The sequence below is a fragment of the Budorcas taxicolor genome, chromosome 16, assembly GCF_023091745.1.
Source record: "Budorcas taxicolor isolate Tak-1 chromosome 16, Takin1.1, whole genome shotgun sequence".
Lineage (NCBI taxonomy): Eukaryota > Metazoa > Chordata > Mammalia > Artiodactyla > Bovidae > Budorcas > Budorcas taxicolor.
In genome coordinates this window covers 44,047,433-44,074,357 of record NC_068925.1, presented here as the reverse complement: position 1 = coordinate 44,074,357, position 26,925 = coordinate 44,047,433, and the positions used below count along the sequence as shown (strand labels likewise).

General features: G+C 41.7%; 1 protein-coding gene across 1 annotated transcript in view; it reads left to right on the top strand.

The window, feature by feature from the left end:
• Positions 1-26,925, top strand: part of KIF1B (kinesin family member 1B) — a 189,576-nt gene that overhangs the window by 108,840 nt on the left and 53,811 nt on the right. Inside the window, exons 28-38 of the mRNA XM_052653410.1 lie at positions 2,943-3,061; positions 4,028-4,113; positions 5,624-5,753; positions 5,926-6,088; positions 8,883-8,973; positions 10,879-10,997; positions 11,628-11,683; positions 14,144-14,252; positions 15,803-15,869; positions 16,532-16,616; positions 18,575-18,680. Of these exons, the coding sequence (XP_052509370.1) occupies positions 2,943-3,061; positions 4,028-4,113; positions 5,624-5,753; positions 5,926-6,088; positions 8,883-8,973; positions 10,879-10,997; positions 11,628-11,683; positions 14,144-14,252; positions 15,803-15,869; positions 16,532-16,616; positions 18,575-18,680 (1,131 nt within the window). The remainder of the gene's footprint in view (positions 1-2,942; positions 3,062-4,027; positions 4,114-5,623; positions 5,754-5,925; positions 6,089-8,882; positions 8,974-10,878; positions 10,998-11,627; positions 11,684-14,143; positions 14,253-15,802; positions 15,870-16,531; positions 16,617-18,574; positions 18,681-26,925) is intronic.

The following is a 26,925-nucleotide window of genomic DNA, read 5'->3' as shown; positions in this document are numbered from 1 at the left end:
ATATCCCATAAAGCATGTTGTGAAAAGATGTGCTGATCATCTAGACTTCATTGTTTCATTTATAGAACACAGACTACATTTAGTGTAATTCTTAAGGGCCCTAGGATCTTCAGAATGGTAAGTGGGAATTGGCTTCAGCTTCAAGTCACCAGTTGCATTAACCCCTAGTGAGAGTCAGCCTGTCCTTTGAAGCTAGGCATTGACTTCCTTCTAGCTCTGAAAGTCTTAGATGTCATCTTCTTCCAATAGAAGGCTGTTTCATCTGCAAAGAAAATCTGTTATTTAGTGTTTTTGTTGTTGTTGTTCAGTTGCTAAGTCATGTCCAACTCTTTGCAACCCCCTGGACTACAGCATGCCAGGTTCCCCTGTCCTTCACTGTCTCCTGGAATTTGCTCAAATTCATGTCCACTGAGTCAGTGATGCTATCTAACCATCTCATCCTCTGCCACCCCCCTTCTCCTTTTGCCTTCAATCTTTGCTAGCATCAGGGTCTTTTCCAATGAGTCAGCTCTTTGCATCAGGTGGCCAAAGTATTGGAGCTTCAACTTCAGCACCTGTCCTTCCAATGAGTATTCAGGGTTGATTTCCTTTAAGATTGACTAGTTCAATTTCCTTACAGTCCAACGGACTCTCAAGAGCCTTCTCCACCACCACAGTTTGAAAGCATCAGTTTTTTGATGCTCAGCCTTTTTTATGATCCAACTGTACATGACTACTGGAAAAACCATAGCTTTGATTATATAGACCTTTGTCAGCAAAGTCATGTACTCCTGTTTAATATGCTGTCTAGGTTTGTCATATCTTTCCTTCCCAGGAGCAGGTGTCTTTTAATTTCAAGGCTGCAGTCACCATCCACAGTGATTTTGGAACCCAATAAAATAAAATCTGTCACTGCTTCTGCTTTTTCTTCATCTGTTTGCTATGAAGTGATGGGACCAGGTGCCATGATCTTATTTTTTTTGAATGTTGAGTTTTAATCCAGCTTTTTTTCACTCTCTTTCACCCTCATCAAAAAGCTCTTTAGTTATTTAGTGTTAGCTACCTTCATTAATTATCTCAGCTGGATCTTCTGGATAATTTGCTGCAACTACATCAGTACTTCTGCTTCCTTTTGCACTTTTATGTTATGGAGACAATGTCTTTACATAAGCATCATGAACCAATCTCTGCTAGTTCCATACTTTTCTTCTGCAGCTCCTTCATCTCTCTTGGCCTTCATAGAGTTAAAGGGAGAGGACCTTGCTCTGAATTAGGCTTTGGCTTACGACAGTGTTGTGGCTGGTTTGATCTTGTATCCAGACCACACAAACTTTATATCATCAATAAGGCCTTTTCACTTTCTTATATCATTTGTGTATTCACTGGAGTAGCACTTTTAATTTCCTTCAAGAACTTTTCCTTTGCATTCACCGCTTCGCTGACTGACACACAAAGCTTAGCTTAAAGGCTGTCTCAGCTTTCAGCTTGCCTTCCTCACTAAGCTTAATCGTTTCTAGCTTTTTATTTCAGGTAAGAGACGTAAGACTCTTCCTTTCACTTAAACACTTAGAGGCCATTGTAGGCTAATTACTTGTCCTGATTTCAACATTGTTGTGTCTCAAGGAATGGGGGGCGGCTCAAGTGTAGGAAGAGAGACAGGGGAATGACCTGTTGGTGGAGTAGTCAGAACACACATTTACTGCGTAAGTTCACTGTCTTGTATAGGTGTGGTTTGTGGTATCTCAAAACAATTGTAGCAATAGCATCAAAGATCACAGATCACCATAAAAAATACAATGATAATGAAAAACTGTGAAATATTATGAGAATTACTGACATGTGACAGAGAGTCATGGAATAAGCAGATGTTGTTGGGAAAATGGTGCCTTGCTGGAGGCATGGTTGCCACAAACCTACTTATAAAAAATGCAGTATCTGCAAAGTGCAAAACAGTGGAGCACAATAAAACGAGGTATGCCTGTATGTGTCACATTGGGTTACATTTGATTTCTTGATGTAAATGTTTACCTTTTGTCTTGTCTCGTGTCCAAGGATCAGCATATACCAAGTGGGAAGATAGGAGCAACAGTAGGAACTAGGTTGTTTCCCATTCACTAATTGGAATAAACACCCAAACTTTGTGATCACCAGTTTGTATTGCTTAAAGAAAATAATCAAAAGCTACAAAATTATGAAAGAAGATAAAAAGAGAACCAGTGTGATACAACTTCGCTAGTTCATCTGAAGTAGAAAATGTTAGGTCTTATTTTGTGTATCTGATTTCTGAGTAAAGTTTTGGGCTCTGGAAGCAAAAGCCACCTTTTGCGGATCAGTGTCTCCTTCCTTAGCAATTTTGTTGATGTCCATCCTGAATCTCCTACAAGCTCACTAACAGATATTTCTGGCTTCATAGCCTTTCTCCCCATATGTGTCAGTCACCTTGCCTAAATATAGTCATTTCTTAGGGTAAAAATAAAGACCCACAGTGTTGTGACTTGAAATCTATTTTAGAGTTATTAACTGTATTTCAGTCACATTTCTCTGGCCTTTTTTTTTTTTTGGTCTCCTGATTTCTGTTTTATCTATTGGGAAAAACAAAACCAAACCTCTTTATATAGTTACATGAAAAGGTTGAACTCCTTAATGGGCTCCGTTTTCCCCACCCTTAGTATTCATATCTTAGAAGTCTACTTCCAACTGTTAACGCCTCTACCTGTTGTAGTAATTTTTATAGGGAGTAATTTAGTGTAAGTTGATCTTTCACAAGCATTTGCATTTGTTTATATGTTATTTGTGCTGAAAATACATCCGGAGACAGTCTGAGAGTACAAAACAGAGCGGCAACCTTAAGACAGGGCCCAGAAGCCAGCTCACAGTTTCATGAAGATATTCTCGGTAATCTGAAAACCAGCCTCTCTGTCTGTGGGATGCTCAGATGCTTGTCTCCTGGTTTCTGTCTCTAGGGCCTTTGTTTACCTGAGCAACCTGCTGTACCCCGTGCCCCTGATTCACAGGGTGGCCATTGTCAGTGAGAAGGGAGAGGTGCGTGGATTTCTGCGTGTGGCTGTGCAGGCCATTGCAGGTAGGTGCCCCTCTTCTGAAATGAAATCTGTGGGTTCTTTGCCTTGAGACAAAGGAGGCCAGTTCCGTATGGGCCACGTTTCAGTTACACACTTTAAAACAAACTGTGGTGCATCTGACTGTCTCAAAGAGAGCCTTTACTGCTTCTTTTCTAACTCTTCTTCCCAAATTTCACAGGTAGATCCTGTTTGGTTTGTAGTAGATCCTACTGCTATTTTTGAATAATGAGGTGAAGGGATTTCCTTTACCATGAGGAACAACTCTTGGATTAATGTTATAAAAGTCATTTGCATTTTAAATAATGGATTTTAACTGCTTCAGGAGTAACAAGATTTTCAGACATTTTCTTGCCTACTTTTCTGTCAGGATACAGCTAGACATTTTGTGCTTTGGCTGCAGTTTTGTAATGCATGGATCAAGATTTTGATACTTTATTCTTTTCCAAGATCCATCCTACCTTCTGAGGAAAGAACATGGCTATTCCCTGTTAGCTTTTCTGTTTTAATTTCCAAATGCTGTGCTGTATTTAATGACCTTTCAGCTTTTCCCCATGGAAATGTGTGACAGTCACCTGTGTTGACTTTATGGTGGTCTTCACAAACTCAGTCTAGTATTTTCAAATATTTATTGAGTATTATTGCATATAGTCTCACCAAGAAAAGGGAACAGTATTTCTAAGTATGATATTTGAGCAGTATCAAGAATCAAACTGATTGTTTATTAACTAGTTTCGTTTGAGCAAGGAGAGCAGTATGTTTCCCTGAGTGGAGGTGGAAACCCTATTTGATCTTACTGCTTTGGTCTCATTCTTTCTCATGCAAAAGACTTGTTCTTTAGTATATCCTCTTATATTAAATTTTTGGGACCTTAAGTTTCCACTACTTTCCTGTTTATTTTGTAATCCAATGAGTCATTTTCCCTCGGCCCCATATGTCATCTCATCCTTGCTTTTTTTTTTCGTGCTTAGCGGATGAAGAAGCTCCTGATTATGGCTCTGGAATTCGACAGTCAGGAACAGCTAAAATATCTTTTGATAACGAGTACTTTAATCAGGTGAGAAATCTTCCCGGAAGAGAAAAACCCTGTGGAAGGAGAAAGACAGATTTGTTAGGAGGATGGATGTTCAGCATTGGAGGGAAGTTCTCCCTAGAACTAAAGAGTGTAGATAGCCACAGCGTTGTTTAATAGAACATAGGACATGTCTGACAGTTCCCAAGGTGAGGGTGAAGGCCCAGCATTTACACTATGTGGAATCACCTTTTCTCAGTTCAGTTCAGTTCAGTTGCTCAGTTGTGTCTGACACTTTGCGACCCCATGAATTGCAGCACGCCAGGCCTCCCTGCTGCTGCTGCTAAATTCCTTCAGTCGTGTCCGACTCTGTGCAACCCCATAGATGGCAGACCACCAGGCTCCCCCATCCCTGGGATTCTCTAGGCAAGAACACTGGAGTGGGTTGCCATTTCCTTCTCCAATGCATGAAAGTGAAAAGTGAAAGTGAAGTCGCTCAGTTGTGTCCGACTCTTAGCGACCTCATGGACTGCAGCCTACCAGGCTCCTCCATCCGTGGGATTTTCTAGGCAAGAGTACTGGAATGGGTTGCCATTGCCAGGCCTCCCTGTTCATCACCAACTCCCGGAGTTCACCCAAACTCATGTGCATCGAGTCATTGATGCCATACAGCCATCTCATCCTCTGTCATCCCCTTCCCCTCCTACCCCCAATCCAGCATCAGGGTCTTTTCCAATGAGTCAGCTCTTCGCATGAGGTGGCCAAAGTATTGGAGTTTCAGCATCGGTATCAGTCTTTCCAGTGTACACCCAGGACTGATCTCCTTCAGGATGGACTGGTTGGATCTCCTTGCAGTCCAAGGGACTCACAAGTCTTCTCCAGCACCACAGTTCAAAAGCATCAATCCTTCGGCACTCAGCTTTCTTCACAGTCCAACTCTCACATCCATACATGACCACTGGAAAAACCATAGCCTTGACTAGACAGACCTTTGTTGGCAAAGTAATGTCTCTGCGTTTGAATATGCTGTCTAGGTCTGACACTGTTTCCACTGTTTCCCCATCTATTTCCCATGAAGTGATGGGACCGATGCCATGATCTTAGTTTTCTGAATGTTGAGCTTTAAGCCAACTTTTTCACTCTCCTCTTTTACTTTCATCAGGAGGCTTTTTAGTTCCTCTTCACTTTCTGCCATAAGGGTGGTGTCATCTGCATTTCTGAGGTTATTGATACTTCTCCCAGCAATCTTGATTCCAGCTTGTGCTTCCTCCAGCCCGGCGTTTCTCATGATGTACTCTGAAGTTAAATAAGCAGGGTGACAATATACAGCTTTGACGTACTCCTTTTCCTATTTGGAACCAGTCTGTTGTTCCATGTTCAGTTCTAACTGTTGCTTCCTGACCTGCATATAGGTTTCTCAAGCATCAGGCAGTCCTTAATCCACGTAACTTTTCAGTCACGATTATTTGTGGGGCACATAAACAGACGTAAAAGAAACGTGGGAAAAATATGTTGTCATACTACTTATCATCTACTTATGCTGCCTTGTTTTCAGAGTGACATTTCTTCAGTTGCATTGACCCGTTCTGGTCTGTCCTTGGAGGAGCTGAGGATTGTGGAAGGACAGGGTCAGAGTTCTGAGGTCATCACTCCTCCAGAAGAAGTCAACCGAATGAATGACTTGGGTGTGTAATCAGAGTGCTGTGACTGGGGGTGCTTTCCAAGAGGGGAAAACACTGACCATTGTCAAGGATGATCACTGCTTTTATCAACTAGTGATGGAAGAATACACTCTGCTCTCTGAAAGGTGCTTTGTCATTATTTGAACCGTACCTGTGTTCATTTGACCCTCTTTAGATCTGAAGTCAAGCACTTTGCTGGATGGTAAGATGATGATGGAGGGATTTTCTGAAGAGATCGGCAACCACCTAAAGCTGGGCAGTGCATTCACTTTCCGGGTCACAGTGCTGCAGGCCAGTGGAATCCTCCCAGAGTATGCAGACATCTTCTGTCAGTTCAAGTAAGCCCCACTTTGCTCCTCCTTCCTAGCCATTAACCTGGATGATGACTTTTGTGCAGTATAGAATGCTCTTAGACTTGCCAGATTATATACTCTCAAGAGAGAAATGACTCCCAGACCCTGAAATAAAATGTTTTCTTTACTCTGGTTGGGAGTAAGATGTGGAAACAGGCAGTGGAACGCAACAGAGTTAATAGTGGGAAGGAGTGCGGCCACACGTCCTGCTAGAGGTTCAGTTGTGGACTGTCCCCCTCTGCCAGGAGTACAGGGTCAGATCCAGTTAAGCTCATTCATCAGCCTTTTTAATGTTCTTCATGCCAGAATGTCTTCTTAATAAACAAGTCTGAACTCAATGAATTAACCAACTGCCAATTATGCCTGTTTAATGCTTGGGAAAGGCAAAATGTAAGTCATTTAAAGAACAGCAAAATTCTATATCCATTGAAAGAAAACTAGTAAGTAAGTAGAGACGATGTGACAGGTTTCATTTCTCATCTGTTTAATAAGCATTTTCTATCCTGTAACCCTCTGGAGCTCTGTGCTCTAGTTACTTTTGTCTCAAGACTTCCAAAAACATTTTTTGGAGAATCTTAAGTTTTAATTCTCCCAACGTAAATATATCTTTTGAGTACTTGGAGAGGGGCACAGTATAAGAGAAGGAAGTCTGAACTGCCCCATTCCTAAAGCCCATGGTTTGCTGTTGGTGCCACCAAAAGGCTGCTTTAGGCTTCTGCCCTTCCTTTCCCCTAAGTGTGTGCCTTATCCTTTCTGGAGGCCTCATGCAGCTTCCTTTCTATGTAGTTGTCAGCCAAGTCCTCAATTAAATGTGGTTATTATGTAGTAAGCTGCTAATGTCATTTGCTAAAACTTAACAATTGATGAAATATTATCCATCCAGTGTAGATTTGCCCATTTAATGTGTTTTCACTAATAGTCTCCGTTAGTAGCTAACGTATTTTACGGAAAAGACCTGCTTGGTCAGCTGACATCTGAAATGGCAAGAATGGTCTATTAACTTCTGTCCCAAAGTCTCCTGAAAAGAGAGTATCATCTCCACCTGGTGTAAGCCCTGGAGGAAAAGGCATGTTGACTCATGTTGAAAGAAGACTCAGATTTTTCTGGGGTTTTTATAAACTCTCATCTGGCCTGCATTGGGAAGACACAGCTGTAGAGCACAGTCAGTGGCCTCATGTATTACCTGTGTGGGACCCTGAGATATTGGTATCTGCTCCAAGGAGAGCCTTGGAGGAGTGTAGGGCAGAGGCCAGCTGATGCTCATGCAGCCTCTGGCAGGTGCACTGTGTGGTCTGGAAAGGAAGAAATTGGAAGAAAAAGAAGGGAGTAAAAAGTAAAAGAGAGGAAGAAAGGTAAGGAGAAATGAGAAGAAAGAAAATAGGCAAGAGTACACGTAGTGTGGAAAGATGCAGTGTCACAGTGGTACGTGATTTGATTACCTGGCAAAAGTCCACCACGGTCTTTAGGCTGAGAGAATTATGGTTGACCCTTGAACAACTCAGGAGTTACGGGCATTCACCCTTCTCCACGAAGTCTGAAACCCAAGTGTATATCCAGGGTTCCTTTGTATCCACAGTTCCACATCTAAAGATTCAACCAACTGTGGATCATGCAAAACCATAAAATTTACTCTTGATAAAATCCACGTGTAATTGGACCCATGCAGTCCAGACCCAGAACACCAGTGATGTTCAAGGGTCAACTGTAATATGGAAGACCAGGAGTTCATGGAAGACCTGGTCTCTCTGCCCCCTGTTTATCCCTTTTTTCTTGTAGGAGTGTGGGGTATCCTTCTAGTGGATATTTCTGTCTAGCAGTACATCTTTGAATTGTGTAGTCTATAATTCTCCACTTCTTTTTATTTCAGACTAATATTAGGGAGACAGAACAGTAAAATCTCATTATTTATGAGAATAAGTAAACATAGCCCAGACTCAGCAAACATTTCAGGAGTATTTTCTATATTTCAAGCCCTGTAGGAGACAAACACTCTCTTTTGGGGAAACAGGCAAATAAATACATTATTACAAACAATGGTATCATTGCTACTGAAGAAAAATAGGTCCCTGTTGCTATGGGAATGTAGAACTGTTTGAGTGAGTCAGGGAAGTCTCCCTGGAAGAGGTGACATTTGAATCTACTCCTCGCTGGTCTTAGAGAGGCTCCCAGCAGGTATGCCATCCACAGGCTTTAGTGCTACCTTATAAAAGCTTCAATCTGCCAAATCTTTTCTATACAAAATGATTTCAGTTTTTATTTTCAGTAAAAACCTTCTACATTGGAATGAGAGTTCACTGAATTCACTCTTCATATGTTTTCATAGCTAAGTGGTGTGTGCTCAGTTGCTTCAGTCGTGTCCGACCCTTTGACACCCCCATGGACTGTAGGTCTCCAGGCTCCTCTGTCCATGGAATCTTACAGGCAAGAATACTGAAGTGGGTAGCCATTCACTTCTTCCCTACCCAGGGGATCTTCCCTATGCAGGGTTCAAACCCATGTCTCCTGCATTGCCTGCACTTCAGGCAGATTCTTCACCACTGAGCCATCAGGGAAGCCCCAGCTAAGTGGTAGGGTGAGTTGATTTTTCAGTCAGTTTTGAAATAAAACCTAAAATGCTATCTGTGTGATATGGAACGTGTTCTCTACAGGGCAATGCAAATAACTTGTCTCAGTTAAAAACTCTGCTTAAGATGCTTCTTTCCATGGGATCCAAGAGAATCCTGATGATACCACTTAATTTGAAATTAATGTGGGTTTTTGTCTTTTTTGCTCTCTTAAGCTTTTTACATCGGCATGATGAAGCATTCTCCACTGAACCCCTCAAAAACAACGGCAGAGGAAGTCCTCTGGGCTTTTACCATGTGCAGAATGTAAGTCACGTGGACATTTTTTGCCAGGTGTATTATAGGTTGGTGGTACCCTGAAGCAGCTGGTGCGAGGCAGCCATCATGTACGGGCTCCCTTTGGCTTTCCAAAGAAGGATGATAATCCGAGCTGCCATGCAGGGGGAGCTCTGTGGTGAGAGCGGACAGTGGAGGGAGCGGCCAGGGCCCTGAGCTCATCTTCAGTGGACAGAGCAGCCAGCATCTTCTCTGAATGACAGTGGGCCTGTGCGTAGCATTGGGGGTTGGTCTGCCAGTAAATTCTTTGTCATTGAACTGTGAGTTGTTTAGTGTTTCTGTCCTAGAAAAATAGGCATGTTTAATATGAGTTTTGTTAAAGTTAATATGTTCTTTAAACCATAAGAAACATAACACTGTTCCGTTGCAAATAATGTAGAAACTGTGAAATTCTTTCGTAGCTAAACTAAGCTTCAGAATCTTGTTTCCTTTCAGCTGATTCGATGATGAATCCTTTAATGTCCCTTACAGCTCTCCCATAAGTGGAGTAAGAGAACAGACCCTCCATCTCTTCTAGAAAGATTTACTTAACCCCATTCAAAAGTTTTCATTCTCATCACAAGAGCTAGCATTCACTGAGAGCTTATGTTGTGTCAGTCATTGTTAGAGGTTCTTTTTCTGTCTTAATTGATTTAATCCTTTCTTTTATGCCACATACTGTCATAATCCCCATGTTATAGTTGAGATAACTGAAGCACAGAGCAGTTGAAGTCACTCACCAAGGTTATAAAGCTAGGAGGAGGCAGAGGTGGGATTGAACCCAGGGAAATGTGACTCTAGCATCCAAGATCTCCACAGCTGCACAGGAAACAGTCTCATTCTCTTGCTAACCATAGTCCACTCTCTAAAATACAAAAGGGGTACTCCCTGGTGGTCTAGTGGTAAGACTCCACTTGCACTGCAGGGGAAGTGATGCCTGGTCCAGGAACCTAAGATCCCTCATGCTGTGCGACTTGGCCAGAAAGATAAAAATAAGAAAGGACAACTCCAAAAATGGAATGAGCAAACACAAAACACAGTTTTCTTTTTTATGTTTAATTGTATAAACATTAGCATGCATGCCTGTATATGATCAATATTGTCTCCTGTGTACAAGGACTGTGCCTGATGCCACTGTGTGGTGGTGAGGGGGACACTTAGATGAATCACAGGGGATTATGCCTCTGAAGAGTTTAGAATTATGATAGGAGAAATAAAATGCATATTTATTTTATGTGCAATTTATAAAAATAGTAGTATAACTTATGGTGATATTCAAAAGGTATTCTTGAAGTGCAGTGGGAATAGGAGAAGGGAGAATTATTTCTACTAATGGAAAGAGAATTTCATGTTACATTCTTTGTTGAGGGTGGATGGTTGGATGGAAAAAGAAGGTTGCGGAGCTCCCTGAAGGCTGTAGTGTAAATAAGAAAAGGTGGGTCACTCTTGGCCTTGTACCTGGCACATAGTCAGCAGTCCCAGTTTTCATATTGTTGTTGCTGTTTGATCTGGGCCTTGAAGTACAAGGAAAACAGAGGGACAGAGAAGTGGGAAGGCCTCCTGGGCAGGGCTGCCGTCTGGGCCCACCCTCAGAGTGGAGGAGAGAACAGGCAAAGGGAGCAGTCGATGGAGTCCTCATACTGACTGAAGGACGCAGAGGGGCTGGAGGTCAGTTAGGGTAGGTGGTAGAGGGTCTTGAATGCCTGGAGCTTGGTCAGGTTGCTGTAGAAGGAAAACCAGAGAAGAGCCCATCTCTTCTGGTGTGAGAGGCCTGCAGAGTAAAATACCCAGCATATACTGGGTACTCAAAAGTGCCTAAGTGCTGTTTGATGCAGACATGTGCATTTTCCTATAAAAAATCTTTCCCTAATCAAGCTTGGCTCTACTCCTTATTAGATTGCAGTGGAGGTTACGGAATCATTTGTGGACTATATCAAAACCAAGCCGATTGTGTTTGAAGTCTTTGGGCATTATCAGCAGCATCCACTTCACCTGCAAGGACAGGAACTTAACAGGTTTGGACCAAATGAACAAAGATTTTTGTTGTGATATTGTTGTTACTGTTACTTGCCGGAAAGGAAGAAATCTTTTGAGGGATTAAGATAGGTAAGTGACAGTTTTATATATTGTCCTACGTTTCCTTTTTAGAAATGTCACCATCTTTCTTCTAAGCCACCCAGTCACTAATTGTAGGAGGAGCAAATTGAGTTTTGCCCAGGGGGCCTTGAGTACCATCTTGTAGGAAGAGACTTTGAATAGGATAAAGTTGAGGTAATCAAGATATAATGTGGAAATTGTGTATAATTATTTCTAACCACCTAGAACTGCATGGAGCATAGAGTCACTGTGAAACGTGTGTCTGAGATGAAGACACCAGAATGAGGAGGAGACCATGATGGGGACTCTGGGATGATGGCAGAGTGTCAGTGTTAACAGAAAAATTTTCTTATTCATTAGGCAAGACTTACAAGGGGACTTCTATTAAAATGTCTTAGTCTCAGTTTTACTGTGTGAGAATATATCTGATATCTGATAATGTGCTAGTGAGGGTACAGGTGATCTGCTTCTAAAGGGGATTTAAACATGCCATTAGTATTAGCACGGGGGTCTTTTTAGTCTTAAAGAACTTTCATCTTCCTTTGCAGTCCACCCCAGCCGTCTCGACGATTCTTCCCTCCACCCATGCCGCTATCCAAGCCAGGTGAGTGCCAGCTGGGTTCTTTATATGCCATATAGCTCTTATGCTGCATGACTTTTCAGGTAAAAAGTCATATTCAAATTCCCGCTCAACTTCTGTGCATACCGTGTGTTCCAGTATCTAGCAGGACCTAGAATTGTTGGTGAGAAACTCTAGGGCTCCATCCACTCCGACACTCTGGTCTTGTTGAAGATTTTGATAAACTCCCTGCTCCTCAGTCTCTCTGCTCTGTGTGTAACCCCTTTAACTTCAGTGGCGGGCATTTTTTTGCATGTTACATTTGTTGTGCATGTTCATGTATCTTGTTTTGACTTTTCTTTGTTTATTTTCATCCTTTTTCCTCATTGCCCACTTGCCACATTCCCCCCCACCCCATGCTCATTCTCCACCTCTGTGCACCTTACCTCCATCCTGCCTTCAGACCATGAGAGAAAGATTGAGCTGATCCGATTTCTCATATCTGACTATATGAATGTGCATGTGTTGGACACATTTTCTGAGCATGCCAACGTGCTTGCCTCCTCCGCCATTGCCACCTTCCAGGATGGGGCTGACCCATCACCGCCTTTTCTCTTTCTGCCAGTTCCCAGCTGCCAGCCCGAGAGGGTACCTAAACGAGATGGTTAGTAACTAAATTAGCTCTGCCTTAGATGTAGAACCATCCTCAGGGGCCAGTCCCAAAGCCTGGCTGTCTGTGTAGGAACCACTGATGTTTCTGTTTGCTACTTGACCTGAGTATAGAGTTCACCACATTGTCAAGGTCATGTCACATTTCCTTCAGAGAGATTTTTAGGAAGTACCTTCTCTGTTTATGCCATTTTCACATCATGGGGGGGGCTCCTTAGGTTTGTTGGTTTGGATTATTTGCAGTGGTATTATTAATTTGAAGGACTTTTTAATAGTAGATGGCTTAAAAAAAAAAAAAACGCTTCAGGTTTTGCTTTCTGACCCTTAGATGCACACCAGTAACCCCTGGTTACCTTCTTGAGTAGCATCATCACCAGCTCACCTGGAATTCACCTAGGGTGAATAATGCCGACAGGTCATGCATAGTGCTGCAAGAGTCATAAAGCCCCTTTAGATTCATTGCATCAGTGGTTTCTCACAATATCTTTTCAGATAGTAAGCTAATATTATGATCTTCATCTTAGAGGTGAGGAGACAGACTCCCAGCGGTTAAATGACTCAAGCAGGATTTCAGAACTAGTTAGTGGTCGAATGATAATTAGATCCCAGGTTCCCAGACTCTCACACCACTGCTCCCAGATTCAAAGCAGAGAACCCTCTTCAAATAGCCAAGATTTCAGGATTTCTATGTAGTGTTTCAAAATGCCCACCTTGTAGAATCTGACATTCTTGGAAGTACTAGGGTTTTGGTTAATGTATTTCATTAGTACAGATAAGGTCATGGAATTTACATTTGAAGAAAATGGGTAACAGATCATTTACAGAATCCTGTGTCTACAGGTTAGACCCGTGGTTCCCAGACTTGTCCATACACTGGAATCACCAGGGGGTCGTCAAACCTCTGAGAGGACTGAGCCCCATCCCTGGAGATTGTTCTTTAATTGGCCTACGGGATGGCCTGGTCCATCTTTGAGATCCCCAGGTGATGCTCATGTGCAGGAGGTTCAGGAACCACTGGGTTAGGGGACAGGTGCTCCCCACACCGGAGAAGGTAATGCACCCTACTCCAGTACTCTTGCCTGGAAAATCCCATGGATGGAGGAGCCTGGTGGGCTGCAGTTCATGGGGTCGCTAAGAGTCGGACACAACTGAGCGACTTCACTTTCACTTTGCACTTTCATGCAATGTTCTTGTCTGGAGAATCCCAGGGACGGGGGAGCTTGGTGGGCTGCCATCTATGGGGTCACACAGAGTTGGACGCGACTTAGCAGCAGCAGCAACAGCAGCTCCCCACACACACCACACACAGCAAGACCCTCCCCAGCGTTGGCTCTCCCACGTTGTTATGTGCTCTGCATGCTGCAAATGTGAGAGCCTCTGCTGCTGCTGCTGCTGCTGCTGCTGCTGCTGCTTCAGTCATGTCTGACTCTTAGCAACCCCATGGACTGCAGCCTACCAGGCCCCTCCACCCATGGGATTTTCCAGGCAAGAGTACTGGAGTGGGGTGTCATTGCCTTCTCCGTGAGAGCCTCAGGAAGGCTTTTTAATGGTTTTGTGAGCACATTTATGCTGCACAAAACCTGTGTTCTCATCATTGGCTATTTTGTTGAGAGGGATAGAGGGAGAAAGATGCTGACCCTCTGTTTTCCTTGTTCCCTGAAGTTAGAGGTGCACATAGAGTTGGTTAAGTGTCTGTGGGTCTCCTGCACTGAAATCTGTCCGCTGATTCTTGCTGCCTTTGCCAAGTGTGTTCTTGAAGACTGACATTAGAGAAACTTGTAGCTTTGCAGAGTAGACTTGGACCACATGTTAACATTTTCCAAAAACTTCTAAAAGTTCCAGCCACCAAGTTAAATACCATGAGCAAAACCAGCCTTGGCCAGAGCATGAGCAAGTATGATCTTCTGGTTTGGTTTGAGATCAGTGAACTGGAGCCTACGGGAGAGTAAGTCCAACTTTCTATATTTTTAAATATGACAATTTTGCAAAATTAAAAAATGTAATTTTGAGTCTCTTTGTCTTCAGGTTCACAAAATGTCACATTCTAGTTTTGAACTGAATTTTAGGGGTGTTTATTCTTTGAATCAGATGTTTGTCAAAGAACTACCCAGTATTACAATTTACTTTTTTAAAAACTGTTTTCTCATTTATTTCCTCATAGACCATACCATATTCTTATTCAAATGAGAAAAATCTGGGCTCAGAGAAATTAAATAATATGACCAAGGAAGCAGTAGGATGGGGTTTGAACTCAGGACTGTCAGCTTCCATAGGACATCTTCTTTTATTTCCACATTTTATAACAGTAAACAATACTTACTGAGTGATTTAACTTCTTGTTAGCAAGAGCATGGAGATTGGCACTTTGTTACGAGGAAAGACAACCTACATACTGGGCAAGCCTACATACATACAACCTACATACATCAGCAAACAAGCAAATGGAGTCAGAAGCATATTGTGCACAATGGGGCCAGAGACTTATATCCACATCTCAGGGGCTTAGGGGACAGAACATTTCCATAGACCAGGGTTTCTCAACCTCTGCACTGTTTGGGGGCAGATGATTCCCTGTGGTTGGGGGCTGTCCTACATGTTATAGGTATTTAACTGCATCCCTGGCCTCTACCCATAAAGTGCCAGTAGCCCCCTCCCCTCCATTTATGACAGTATTGTCAGATATCCTATGGGGGCAGAATCACCCCCAGTTAAGGACTTTTGGCTCCAGTCAAAATAATCAGCATCGGCTTACTCTGAGTTGTGTTAGACTCAGTGGCAAATGTAATCACTGTTTATACTTCTCTCAGAAATGCTTTTGAAAAACACAAAAGAGATCCCTCTCCTGAAACAGAGAGAAGAGGCTATATCAGTTAAAGGATAGGGGATAAATGTAATCTTAACGGTCCTCTGCTTATCATGCTGGGTACCACCATCACAGTTACCTCCAGGAAACATTTATTGAGTTCCTGCTGTGTGTGAGGTTTGGCTCTATCGATCCTGTAGTAGTCATCAGTAGTGACATTATTTTAAGGAATTTGACTTTCTGTAAACAGATCCATAATGTTATTATAACTTTCATTATGACAGAGAAGTTACAGTAAATGGTTTCCACTGAGTTAATTGCTTTCTGATTCTTAAAAGTCTGAAATTATCTCTTTCTTATCTCCTGACACTTGCCATGGCAGTGATACATTATTTATAGAGTATCTGTTAGACAGGGAGCTGGGATGGAGCCAAAAGGTGTTACTGCCATTTGAACACTTCAGTCTAGTCAGGATGATGGGACATGGATACAGAGAAAGTTTAACTAAATGCAAATGACTGTGTGATTTTATGTCCACTCCAGATGACGAGAAGGATGTGGGGTCGGAGTTTAGGAAAACAGAAACCACTGAGGGGTAGCATGACCAGGGAGGACTTTGCAGGTGAAGGTGCTATTAGTTATTAGCACAAGCATCCATCTAACCTCTTTCTTTCATATTTCTTTTTTTACAGGTATATCCCAGCTGTGGTGGACCATACAGCAGGCTTGCCCTGTCAGGGGACATTTTTGCTTCACCAGGTACTAACGAAGGAGCCAAAAAGGGCCTAGAAGGGAACACCAAAAAGAGTTAGAATAAGAAATAGCCCTCTGTTTCTCTGCCTTTTTATCTTCATTTGAAGGAAATTTGGAGGTGGGAGACTTTGCCCTATCCTTTCCTTAAAATTTCTCAAACCTTGGCTTTTGTGTATAAATACATATATTAAAAGAGCCATTTTGAAAGAATTTGCTCAATTCAGTTATTAGAATGCATGCAGCTCCCCTGTGGTTTTATGCCATTTTCACTCTGTGATGTTAAGAAACTCTGCTTTCACAGCTGGAAGGTTTTAATGGAGACAGAGAAGTAAGGTTTCAGTGGACTGAAAATCCAGCCGTGAAATGCGGATCCCTCTTTGGCAAATGGAAAGTAGTTTTAATCAGTGCTCAGAAGTGCTTGTGAACCAGATGGGCTCACTCTGGGATCTACAGTCTGGGCATTTGTTCTTAAAGCTGTATCAGCACCTAGCTCTTCCTCAGTCCCTCACCTGTGTCCCTTGGTTCAGAATAACAGTGTGGACAGCACTTCCCATCTCTCTCCATACCTCCCCTTCTTGCCACCACCACACCAGACATTCCAACAAAGGGCAAACAAGAGGAAATAAGAGGTGGCCCCAGCTAAATTGCAGCCCTGCTCTATTACCTAGGGCATCCAGCGGAGGATCACAGTGACCATCATCCATGAGAAGGGGAGTGAGCTCCACTGGAAGGATGTTCGTGAGCTGGTGGTAGGTGAGTACATTTCTTCAGATGAGGATGGAGCCAGGCTTTTTTAGAGATGTGATTGGTCCCTGTTTGGAGAACAGGGAGTATGTGGAAGACTGCACTGGAGAACATGACCATCAGAAGAGACTTTGAGTTCAAAAGTACTCTTGTTTCCCAGCTCCCTTCATAGGTTATGCAACTGCCATTATTTTTCTCAAGGACTGTGGGAGTGGTTCTGTGCCAAAGGCCCTGCGAAGGCCCCAGAGAAGCCTCTGCTCCTTCTGCGCTTTTGATCTAGTGAGGAACAGCATGTGTATGTGTCCAGAGCTGTTTGAGGAGTGAGTACCAAATGAGGACAACTGAAACAGACCTGTGCTAGGAGAGCGGACAACAAAAAAGATCCAAGAGGACTGGTTAGCTGGTAGGAGATGCTCTGAGTAGATTAGAGAGAAATTGGAGGGTTTTGTTTGTTTGTTTGTTTGTTTTTGCAAGCATTTGGAGTTAGAGTCAGGAATGTCTAATGAGCAAATGGCTAGAAACCTATGGCCAGAGAGGAGAGACAGAATTGAGGTCCTGTGAGAGGAAAAGATTGAACCAACAGCATCAGCTGTAGAATGAAAGGCTAAGGCAGGGGCCTGAACCTGTTTTTAGCAAAGGTGGACCCATTTGGCAGAGGTGAAGCCTCAGAATTACATTTTAAATGTAGAAAATAAAGTACTTGGGATTACTAAGGGAACTAATAATATTGAAATACAGTTGTTAAAATACTAAACAAATTTGTAACATAAGCTCTCTATTGATGTGTTAAATAAGCAGAGGGTCCAATTTGTATCATTTCAGAGTGGTAATGAGTGTCATATAGTTGACATTAGTGTGATATGGAAACATCTGTGGTTTCTGCCTGGGACAAAGGTATAAGTACTGCTCAGTCTACTGTGGTTTGTGCCCTCCTGTTGTAATAGAAGGAAAAACCAGTTTCAGTTAGAGGCTCCTGAAAATAAAGTTGTTACAGTTTAGTCCTTCTGAATTTTATGCATAAACCTCTTGGGTACCTGCAAACCAAATTAGGGACCTCTGGAAGGATGGTTATATACTCTGTCCTATCCAGGACAATGATTTTCAAGCTTTTCAAAATTAATTTTTACAAACAAAAAAAGAGAGATGCTTTCTGACCAGAATGGGTGGTGAGCAGAGGCAGCAGTTATTAAGGCTTTTCTGTAACCCTGTAGCTTATTATTTTTTAAAACAAGCATAAGATATGGCAGGTGCTTTCCTGAATGCTCTAAAAATGTTAGTTCACATAATATAACATAGCATATAATATGATCATAAAAATCTTTAAAGGGCGGACTTGTTTTTCCCACTTGGCAGGTGAGGAAAGTGAGGCTCAAAGAAGTTGAGCATATGCCCAGGCCTCACAGACAGTTATTGTCGGAGCTGAGATTTGAACCCAGACACTCCTGCTCCAGAGACTGTGTTTTGAAACTCTGTGCACTGCTGCATACCCTAGTCTTAGTATTTGAAAACAGAATTGTAAGATGTTAAACAAGAAAGTGGTATAATGAAGGCAGTGGCTTAAGAACATTATAGAAGGTGAGTGTGGGGTGGATTGACAAGGAGAGACATGAGAGCAGCTGGGAGACCAGTTAAATGACTGTTGCTTGTCTCTGATCAGAAGGGGATGACCTCCCCTGATGAGCAGGGCAGTGATGTTGGAAGTAAAAGTCGAGATAAATATGAGAAGCTCTTTGAACAATGAATAAATGTTCCCATTTGACTGAATGTGGGATGTAAAGGGGAGACAGAATATGGAGAAGAATGGAAGACTGAGAATTCCCACATTAGACTTTGAAACTACAGTTAACCAAATGACTCCTCCGGCACCTGAAATTACACAGAGGTCTCACAGTCTCATTTTGGCTTAATGGATTATTGTTTTATTTTTAAATGTCCCCATGTCCTGGTTTCTCTCTTGTCTCTCTCAGGCCGAATCAGGAATAAGGCTGAGGTAGATGAAGCTGCAGTGGACGCCATCCTCTCCCTCAATATCATCTCTGCCAAGTACCTGAAGTCATCCCACAACTCTAGCAGGTGGGCCACTAGGGCGAGTGATGAGTCAGCCCTGGGGGTTGATTACTTCACCATTAGATTCTTCATTCATTAATGACTCCCCACCTTCTCACTTAAACTCCCTGTTTCCTTCTCTGCCTACCCTGTTCTTCAGAAATAAATAACATAAACCATTGGAGATACTCATATATTATGTTACTCCCAGAGAACAAAAATATTCTTTCCTTTGGGGAGTTTGAACATTGTAGCACAATGTTAGAGAAAAAGCTGTAGCTGTAGTACAATGATAGAAAAAAAGCAGAAGGAAACTCAGCATGCCACCCAAGGGTTTACATGTAGATTAACTGTGGCTAAGACTAAATGTCTTCCTATGAAGTGATTGCTGGAGAAAGACCTCTCAGCCTTGGGTGTCATGGAAACCTGCTCTCCAAGGTGTAGTGAACTCTCTTGTGTTCATCTTTGCTGCTGCCAGTGTTGGCTCAAGGAGTTTCGCTAGTTCACTTATGCATTAAAGGCAATAGATTATTATAAACTCTTCTGACCAAGATTGGCTGCTATAGATAATGAATTTTAATTTTAAGCTAGTTTCCCCTCAGAATTCCATTTTTGATCAAATAATGACAGAATGCATAAAATACATAGCTATTCTGCTTTTCCATATCAGACTATAAATAAATCTGCTGGGGTGCATTTCCCTCCCTGGGGAGGGAGTCCCGTCATTGTGCACAGAGGCTCCATGTCTTTATGAAGTGAGGTCTGGGGGACAGGAGTGGCTATGTGTTCTAATGTGGGTCAGAACACAACCTTCGAATTATGGGATTTCTCTGTGGTCTGTCTGCTCCTAAAAAGTTGCTCCTATCTGTTGGCAAGCAGGAGAGGATAAATAAGACAAGAACCAGACGCAGAGTTAAAAGTGTGGGCCAGGGTTAATTTCTTTCCATTCCTCCCTTGTGTTTCTGATTTGCATAGGAATGAGGAAAAGGAAGCAGATGTGTGTTTGCTTTTTTGCCTGTCGGAGACACTGGCAGGGACTGTGGGCAGAAAGGGAAGGTGACTGAGAGGGGTATACATATGGGGTGGGGGGTGGGGTGGCGGAAATAAAGCAGGCTGCTCTGATCTCCCTTGGCCTCTTCCTAGGCAAAATCTTGAACAACACCATTCCTGTGAAGTTAGCATTAATCCCACACAGCATTCTCTCTGCTGCCAGACGTTTACAGAAAGTGTTCAGCTGGCATTCATCACATTTTCCTTGCAACTGTGAGAAACATATCTTAACCCTCCCTGTGGTACTCGGTGAAAGATGGTGAAACATGGTGCTTCGTTGATGTACTGGTTGTGCTAAACTTGCCTCCATTAGAGTAACCTTAACCTGTCCTTTGACTCATGCCTGGCAGTGGGTTAGATGTGTAGAAGATGAATTTTACTTTGTTAGAAGCAACTTACCTTGGCTTCTCCTTTGTTCAGCAATTGTTCTGCCCTTTGGAACTCAGAGAAAGTCATGGAGGTTGGAATCTAGCCTACAAGTAATGGGGGATGAAAAGGCCTTCATTCCAAGAGCACCACAGGGCCCTGCTTGGCATCACCACCACCAGCAGGGACCTGGAGTCAGAATGACTGGCCAGAGACAACCTGGAAACTAACCCCATCACCCTAAAACCCGAGACTGTGAGCCGTGTGGCAGAGCAGTCCTCCTTGGTTTCCTTACCCTGCTGCTGCCCACCCTGGTGCCCCTTCCCAATAAAATCTCTTGCTTTGTATTAAAAAAAAAAAAAAGAACCAACTTATCTTTCCCAATAGAAGCTTAAAGTTAATTAATCAAAAAAGTTGCTAAAGTTAAGAATCTTAGAAAAGTACAACTTTCCAAAACTGAACCAAGAAGAAATGGAAAATCTTAACAGACCCACCACAAGCATGGAAATTGAAACTGTAATCAGAAATCTTCCAGCAAACGAAAGCCTAGGTCCAGACGGCTTCACAGCTGAATTCTACCAAAACTTTAGAGAAGAGCTAGCACCTATCCTACTCAAACTCTTCCAGAAAATTGCAGAGGAAGGTAAACTTCCAAACTTATTCTATGAGGCCACCATCACCCTAATACCAAAACCTGACAAAGATGCCACAAAAAAAGAAAACTACAGGCCAATATCACTGATGAACATAGATGCAAAAATCCTTAACAAAATTCTAGCAATCAGAATCCAACAACACATTAAAAAATCATACACCATGACCAAATGGGCTTTATCCCAGGAATGCAAGGATTCTTCAATATATGCAAATCAATCAGTGTAATACACCACATTAACAAATTGAGAAATAAAAGCCATATGATTATCTCAATAGATGCAGAGAAAGCCTTTGACAAAATTCAACATCTGTTTATGATAAAAAAAAAAACCCTCCAGAAAGCAGGAATAGAAGGAACATACCTCAACATAATAAAAGCTATCTATGACAAACCCACAGCAAACATTATCCTCAGTGGTGAAAAATTGAAAGCATTTCCCCTAAAGTCAGGAACAAGACAAGAGTGCCCACTTTCACCATTACTATTCAACATAGTTTTGGAAGTTTTGGCCACAGCAATCAGAGCAGAAAAAGAAATAAAAGGAATCCAAATTGGAAAAGAAGAAGTAAAACTCTCATTGTTTGCAGATGACATGATCCTCTATATAGAAAACCCTAAAGACTCCACCAGAAAATTACTAGAGCTAATCAATGAATATAGTAAAGTTACAGGATATAAAATCAACACACAGAAATCCCTTGCATTCCTATACACTAATAATGAGAAAATAGAAAAAGAAATGAAGGAAACAATTCCATTCACCATTGCAATGAAAAGAATAAAATACTTAGGAATATATCTACCAAAAGAAACTAAAGACCTATATACAGAAAACTATAAAACACTGGTGAAAGAAATCAAAGCGGACACTAATAGATGGAGAAATATACCATGTTCATGGATTGGAAGAATCAATGTAGTGAAAATGAGTATACTACCCAAAGCAATATATAGATTCAATGCAATCCCTATCAAGCTACCAACGGTATTTTTCACAGAGCTAGAACAAATAATTTCACAATTTGTATGGAAATACAAAAAACCTCAAATAGCCAAAGCAATCTTGAGAAAGAAGAATGGAACTGGAGGAATCAACCTGCCTGACTTCAGGCTCTAAGGCCACAGTCATCAAGACAGTATGGTACTGGCACAAAGATAGAAATATAGATCAATGGAACAAAATAGAAAGCCCAGAGATAAATCCATGCACCTAGGGACACCTTGTCTTTGACAAAGGAGGCAAGAATATACAATGGATTAAAGACAATCTCTTTAACAAGTAGTGCTGGGAAAACTGGTCAACCACTTGTAAAAGAATGAACCTAGAACACTTTCTAACACCATACACAAAAATAAACTCAAAATGGATTAAAGATCTAAATGTAAGACCAAAAACTATAAAACTCCTAGAGGAGAACATAGGCAAAACACTCTCCAACATACATCACAGCAGAATCCTCTATGACCCACCTCCCAGAATATTGGAAATAAAAGCAAAAATAAACAAATGGGACCTAATTAAACTTAAAAGCTTCTGCACAACAAAGGAAACTTAAGCAAGATGAAAAGACAGCCTTCAGAATGGGAGAAAATAATAGCAAATGAAGCAACTGACAAACAACTAATCTCAAAAATATACAAGCAACTCCTGCAGCTCAATTCCAGAAAAATAAACGACCCAATCAAAAAATGGACAAAGAACTAAATAGACATTTCTCCAAAGAAGACATACAGGTGACTAACAAACACATGAAAAGATGCTCAACATCACTCATTATTAGAGAAATGCAAATCAAAACCACAGTGAGGTATCATTTCATGCCAGTCAGATTGGCTGCAATCCGAAAGTCTACAAGCAATAAATAAATGCTGGAGAGGGTGTGGAGAAAAGGGAACCCTCCTACACTGTTGGTGGGAATGCAAACTAGTACAGCCACTGTGGAGAACAGTGTGGAGATTCCTTCAGTCCAGTTCAGTTCAGTCGCTCAGTCGTGTCCGACTCTTTGCGACCCCATGAATTGCAGCACGCCAGGCCTCCCTGTTCATCACCATCTCCCGGAGTTCACCCAGACTCACGTCCATCGAGTCCATGATGCCATCCAGCCATCTCATCCTCGGTCGTCCCCTTCTCCTCCTGCCACCAATCCCTCCCAGCATCAGAGTCTTTTCCAATGAGTCAACTCTTCGCATGAGGTGGCCAAAGACTGGAGCTTCAGCTTTAGCATCATTGCTTCCAAAGAAATCCCAGGGTTGATCTCCTTCAGAATGGATTGGTTGGATCTCCTTGCAGTCCAAGGGACTCTCAAGAGGCTTCTCCAGCACCACAGTTCAAAAGCATCAATTCTTCGGTGCTCAGCCTTCTTCACAGTCCAACTCTCACATCCATATATGACCACAGGAAAAACCATAGCCTTGACTAGACGGACCTTAGTCGGCAGAGTAATGTCTCTGCTTTTGAATATACTATCTAGGTTGGTCATAACTTTTCTTCCAAGGAGTAAGCGTCTTTTAATTTCATGGCTGCAGTCACCATCTGCAGTGATTTTGGAGCCCCCCAAAATAAAGTCTGACACTGTTTCCACTGTTTCCCCATCTATTTGCCATGAAGTGATGGGACCGGATGTCATGATCTTAGTTTTCTGAATGTTCAGCTTTAAGCCAACTTTTTCACTCTCCTCTTTCACTTTCATCAAGAGGCTTTTTAGTTCCTCTTCACTTTCTGCCATAAGGGTGGTGTCATCTGCATATCTGAGGTTATTGATATTTCTCCCGGCAATCTTGATTCCAGCTTGTGTTTCTTCCAGTCCAGTGTTTCTCATGATGTACTCTGCATAGAAGTTAAATAAGCAGGGTGACAATATACAGCCTTGACGTACTCCTTTTCCTCTTTGGAACCAGTCTGTTGTTCCATGTCCAGTTCTAACTGTTGCTTCCTGACCTGCATACAGATTTCTCAAGAGGCAGGTCAGGTGGTCTGGTATTCCCATCTCTTTCAGAATTTTCCACAGTTTATTGTGATCCACACAGTCAAAGGCTTTGGCATAGTCAATAAAGCAGAAATAGATGTTTTTCTGGAACTCTCTTGCTTTTCCCATGATCCAGCGGATGTTGGCAATTTGATCTCTGGTTCCTCTGCCTTTTCTAAAACCAGCTTGAACGTCAGGGAGTTCATGGTTCACGTATTCCTGAAACCTGGCTTGGAGAATTTTGAGCATTACTTTACTAGCATGTGAGATGAGTGCAATTGTGTGGTAGTTTGAGCATTCTTTGGCATTGCCTTTCTTTGGAATTGGAATGAAAACTGACCTTTTCCAGTCCTATGGAGATTCCTTAAAAAACTGAAAATAGAACTGCCTTATGACCCAGCAATCCCACTGCTGGGCATACACACCGAGGAAACCAGAATTGAAAGAGACACATGTATCCCAATGTTCATCGCAGCACTGTTTATAATAGCCAGGACATGGAAGCAATCTAGATGTCCATCAGCAGATGAATGGATAAGAAAGCTGTAGTACATATACACAATGGAATATTACTCAGCCTTTAAAAAGAATACATTTGAATCCGTTCTAATGAGGTGGATGAAATTGGAGCCTATTATACAGAGTGAAGTAAGCCAGAAAGAAAAACACCAATACAGCATACTAATGCATATATATGGAATTTAGAAAGATGGTAACGATAACCCTGTATGCGAGACAGCAAAAGAGACACAGATGTATAGAACAGTCTTTTGGACTCTGAGGGAGAGGGCGAGGGTGGGATGATTTGGGAGAATAGCATTGAAACATGTATAATATATATGAAATGAATTGCCAGTCCAGGTTTGATGCATGATACTGGATGCTTGGGGCTGGTGCACTGAGATGACCCAGAGGGATGGTATGGGGAGGGAGGAGAGAGGGGGGTTCAGGATGGGGAACACGTGTATACCTGTGGCGGATTCATGTTGATGTATGGCAAAACCAATACAATATTGTAAAGTAATTAACCTCCAATTAAATAAATTTATATTTAAAAAATGTTGCTAAAGTCAAGAATAATAAAAAGATACAGTATTTTAAAGATACAGTGTTTTAAAGTATTTAAATGTACATAAATTTGTCAAGCTCTTGCTGTAGGGCCAAGGCCTTTTCTTTAATTGTAGGCTCATTTATTAGACTTCTGACTGTCTTTGTGACAAAGCCACACCCATAATTTATCATCTATAATTTTCAGTTTGGTGGAACTAGAAACTTATGAAGAAAATCTAAGTGCAAAATCCTTTAAACTTTTTATCATGTATCACCAAAATTTTATTTCCCTCTTTCTTTCACATTCATCTCACCCAAACTTAATTGAACAGCTGTTTTTTTTAAACAACTCACCATTATCAAGTCTTTTAAAGACATTCAGTTTAGTTTTCACACTTAGTTTTGTTTCACACTAAACAAACATTCTTATTGCTGTTATGTTTCAGTGATTTATCTAATATTTAATTAAATTAGGTCATTGTAATAACAAACACAACTGCATAGACAGGTTTGGGACCAAATACTACTGATACTTGAGAAGCACAAAACTCAGCTCTTTGGAGCAAATTGTCTGGGCCTATGCATGTATACTAAGTCGCTTCAGTCATGTCCAACTCTTGGTGACCCCATCCATGGACTGGGGGTTTCTCTAGGCAAGAGTACTGAAGTGGGTTGCCATCTCCTTCTCCACTGGCCCTATAAGCTACCTCTTTATTTTAGAATAATGCTCAATGAGAAATGGATGTCAGTCTTTACATTCTAGGGTTGCGAAGACCATAAGTTCATATGGTGAGTGGCTAAATGCAGTTTGGTTAAAAGAGCTTTTGTTCTTTCTGCCTAAAGGTTTAGTGTTTAAAGTTGAACTTACAGAGCTCCAGTTGGGTGTATTAAGTATACATGATTAGAGGGCACTTGTGATCCATTGATAGCGGAATGCAGCTGACAAGACATTGCTCCTTTTCTTCCGGTCCTACATTTCTCTTACCTAATTGGTTTGGTTTTCTCATAACTCCACAGCAACTTCCTACCATTTCCAATAGTAAATCACCTCCTAAAGGGAAGTTAATCAAAACTGTCTCCCTTCCACGTCCAGCATTTCCTTAACACAACGTCTCAGGAGAGGGACGTTGCCATTGTAAGCCGTTTATCAAACTGTGTCCCATGAAATTCGCTGTTAATTGTCCACTTGAATTCACTTTGCTTGTCAGCAGATTTGTGTTTTATAACTGTTTTCTTCTCTCCTCTCTCTCTCTCTCCCTTTTTTCCTTTTTTTATTTTTTTGACTTTTGCTGTACTAACGAAAGTTTTTTCTATGTTTTTGCAGGCTCTTTCTTGATAAGGATATTCCTAGGTATTTTCTGTTTGCTTTTTTGCACATAAAGATTCTGTTTTATCAGAATGCTTTATGTCTTACGTTGCTTTGACTGCTATTGTAATTTAGTAGTTTTCCCCTATGTAAACTTGCACCCACCTAGGAATAGAGCAAGACCTCACTCTGCACCATTGTGCCCTGGGTTTTTCTAATGCATGTGTAGTTTCACTTGTAGGTTCTTGAGTAATCTGTAGAGTTCATAATTATTCTCTCGTTCCATTTAGTAAACCTGCTCATTTTATTCTTATGCCGTGTCAAGTTTTCCCTTCCACATTGCAAAGTAGAATGTTACTGCCCTCATTTCATATGGAATCTCAGGCTTTTGTGATTGTTTACCTTTTTCTTTGTTTTGTCCTGTGTAGTATCAGAGACCAGTTCAGTTATTTGGGTAGCTGAGTCTGTGAGAAATATTTTTTATTTTTAAACATTTCTCTTTGTCCTGTCAGGACTACTTGTCTCATTTATTTCTAGTTTGGTAGTAAAGGAAATTTCCTCCCATCTCTCTCTTCATCTGATTGAGGAAAGAAAAATGAAGGAAGTGACACATAACGGTATAGGCTAAATGTTTAAGATGCATATATACAAACACCCACACAGCACATAAACACACACTGCTTTTGTTTTGAATACCTTGAGAAACCAACCTGGGGTTATTTCCTGACCACCTTAGAGCCATGCAAGACAGCATGCTTTAGGACTCAGCCCAGTTTCTAACTGCCAGTTCTCTTGCTCGCTTGAGTCCGTGGACATTACTCACGCATCTTGGTTGTAGTTTGTATGACCTCTTCTCAAGAACTGCCACCCTTGGTG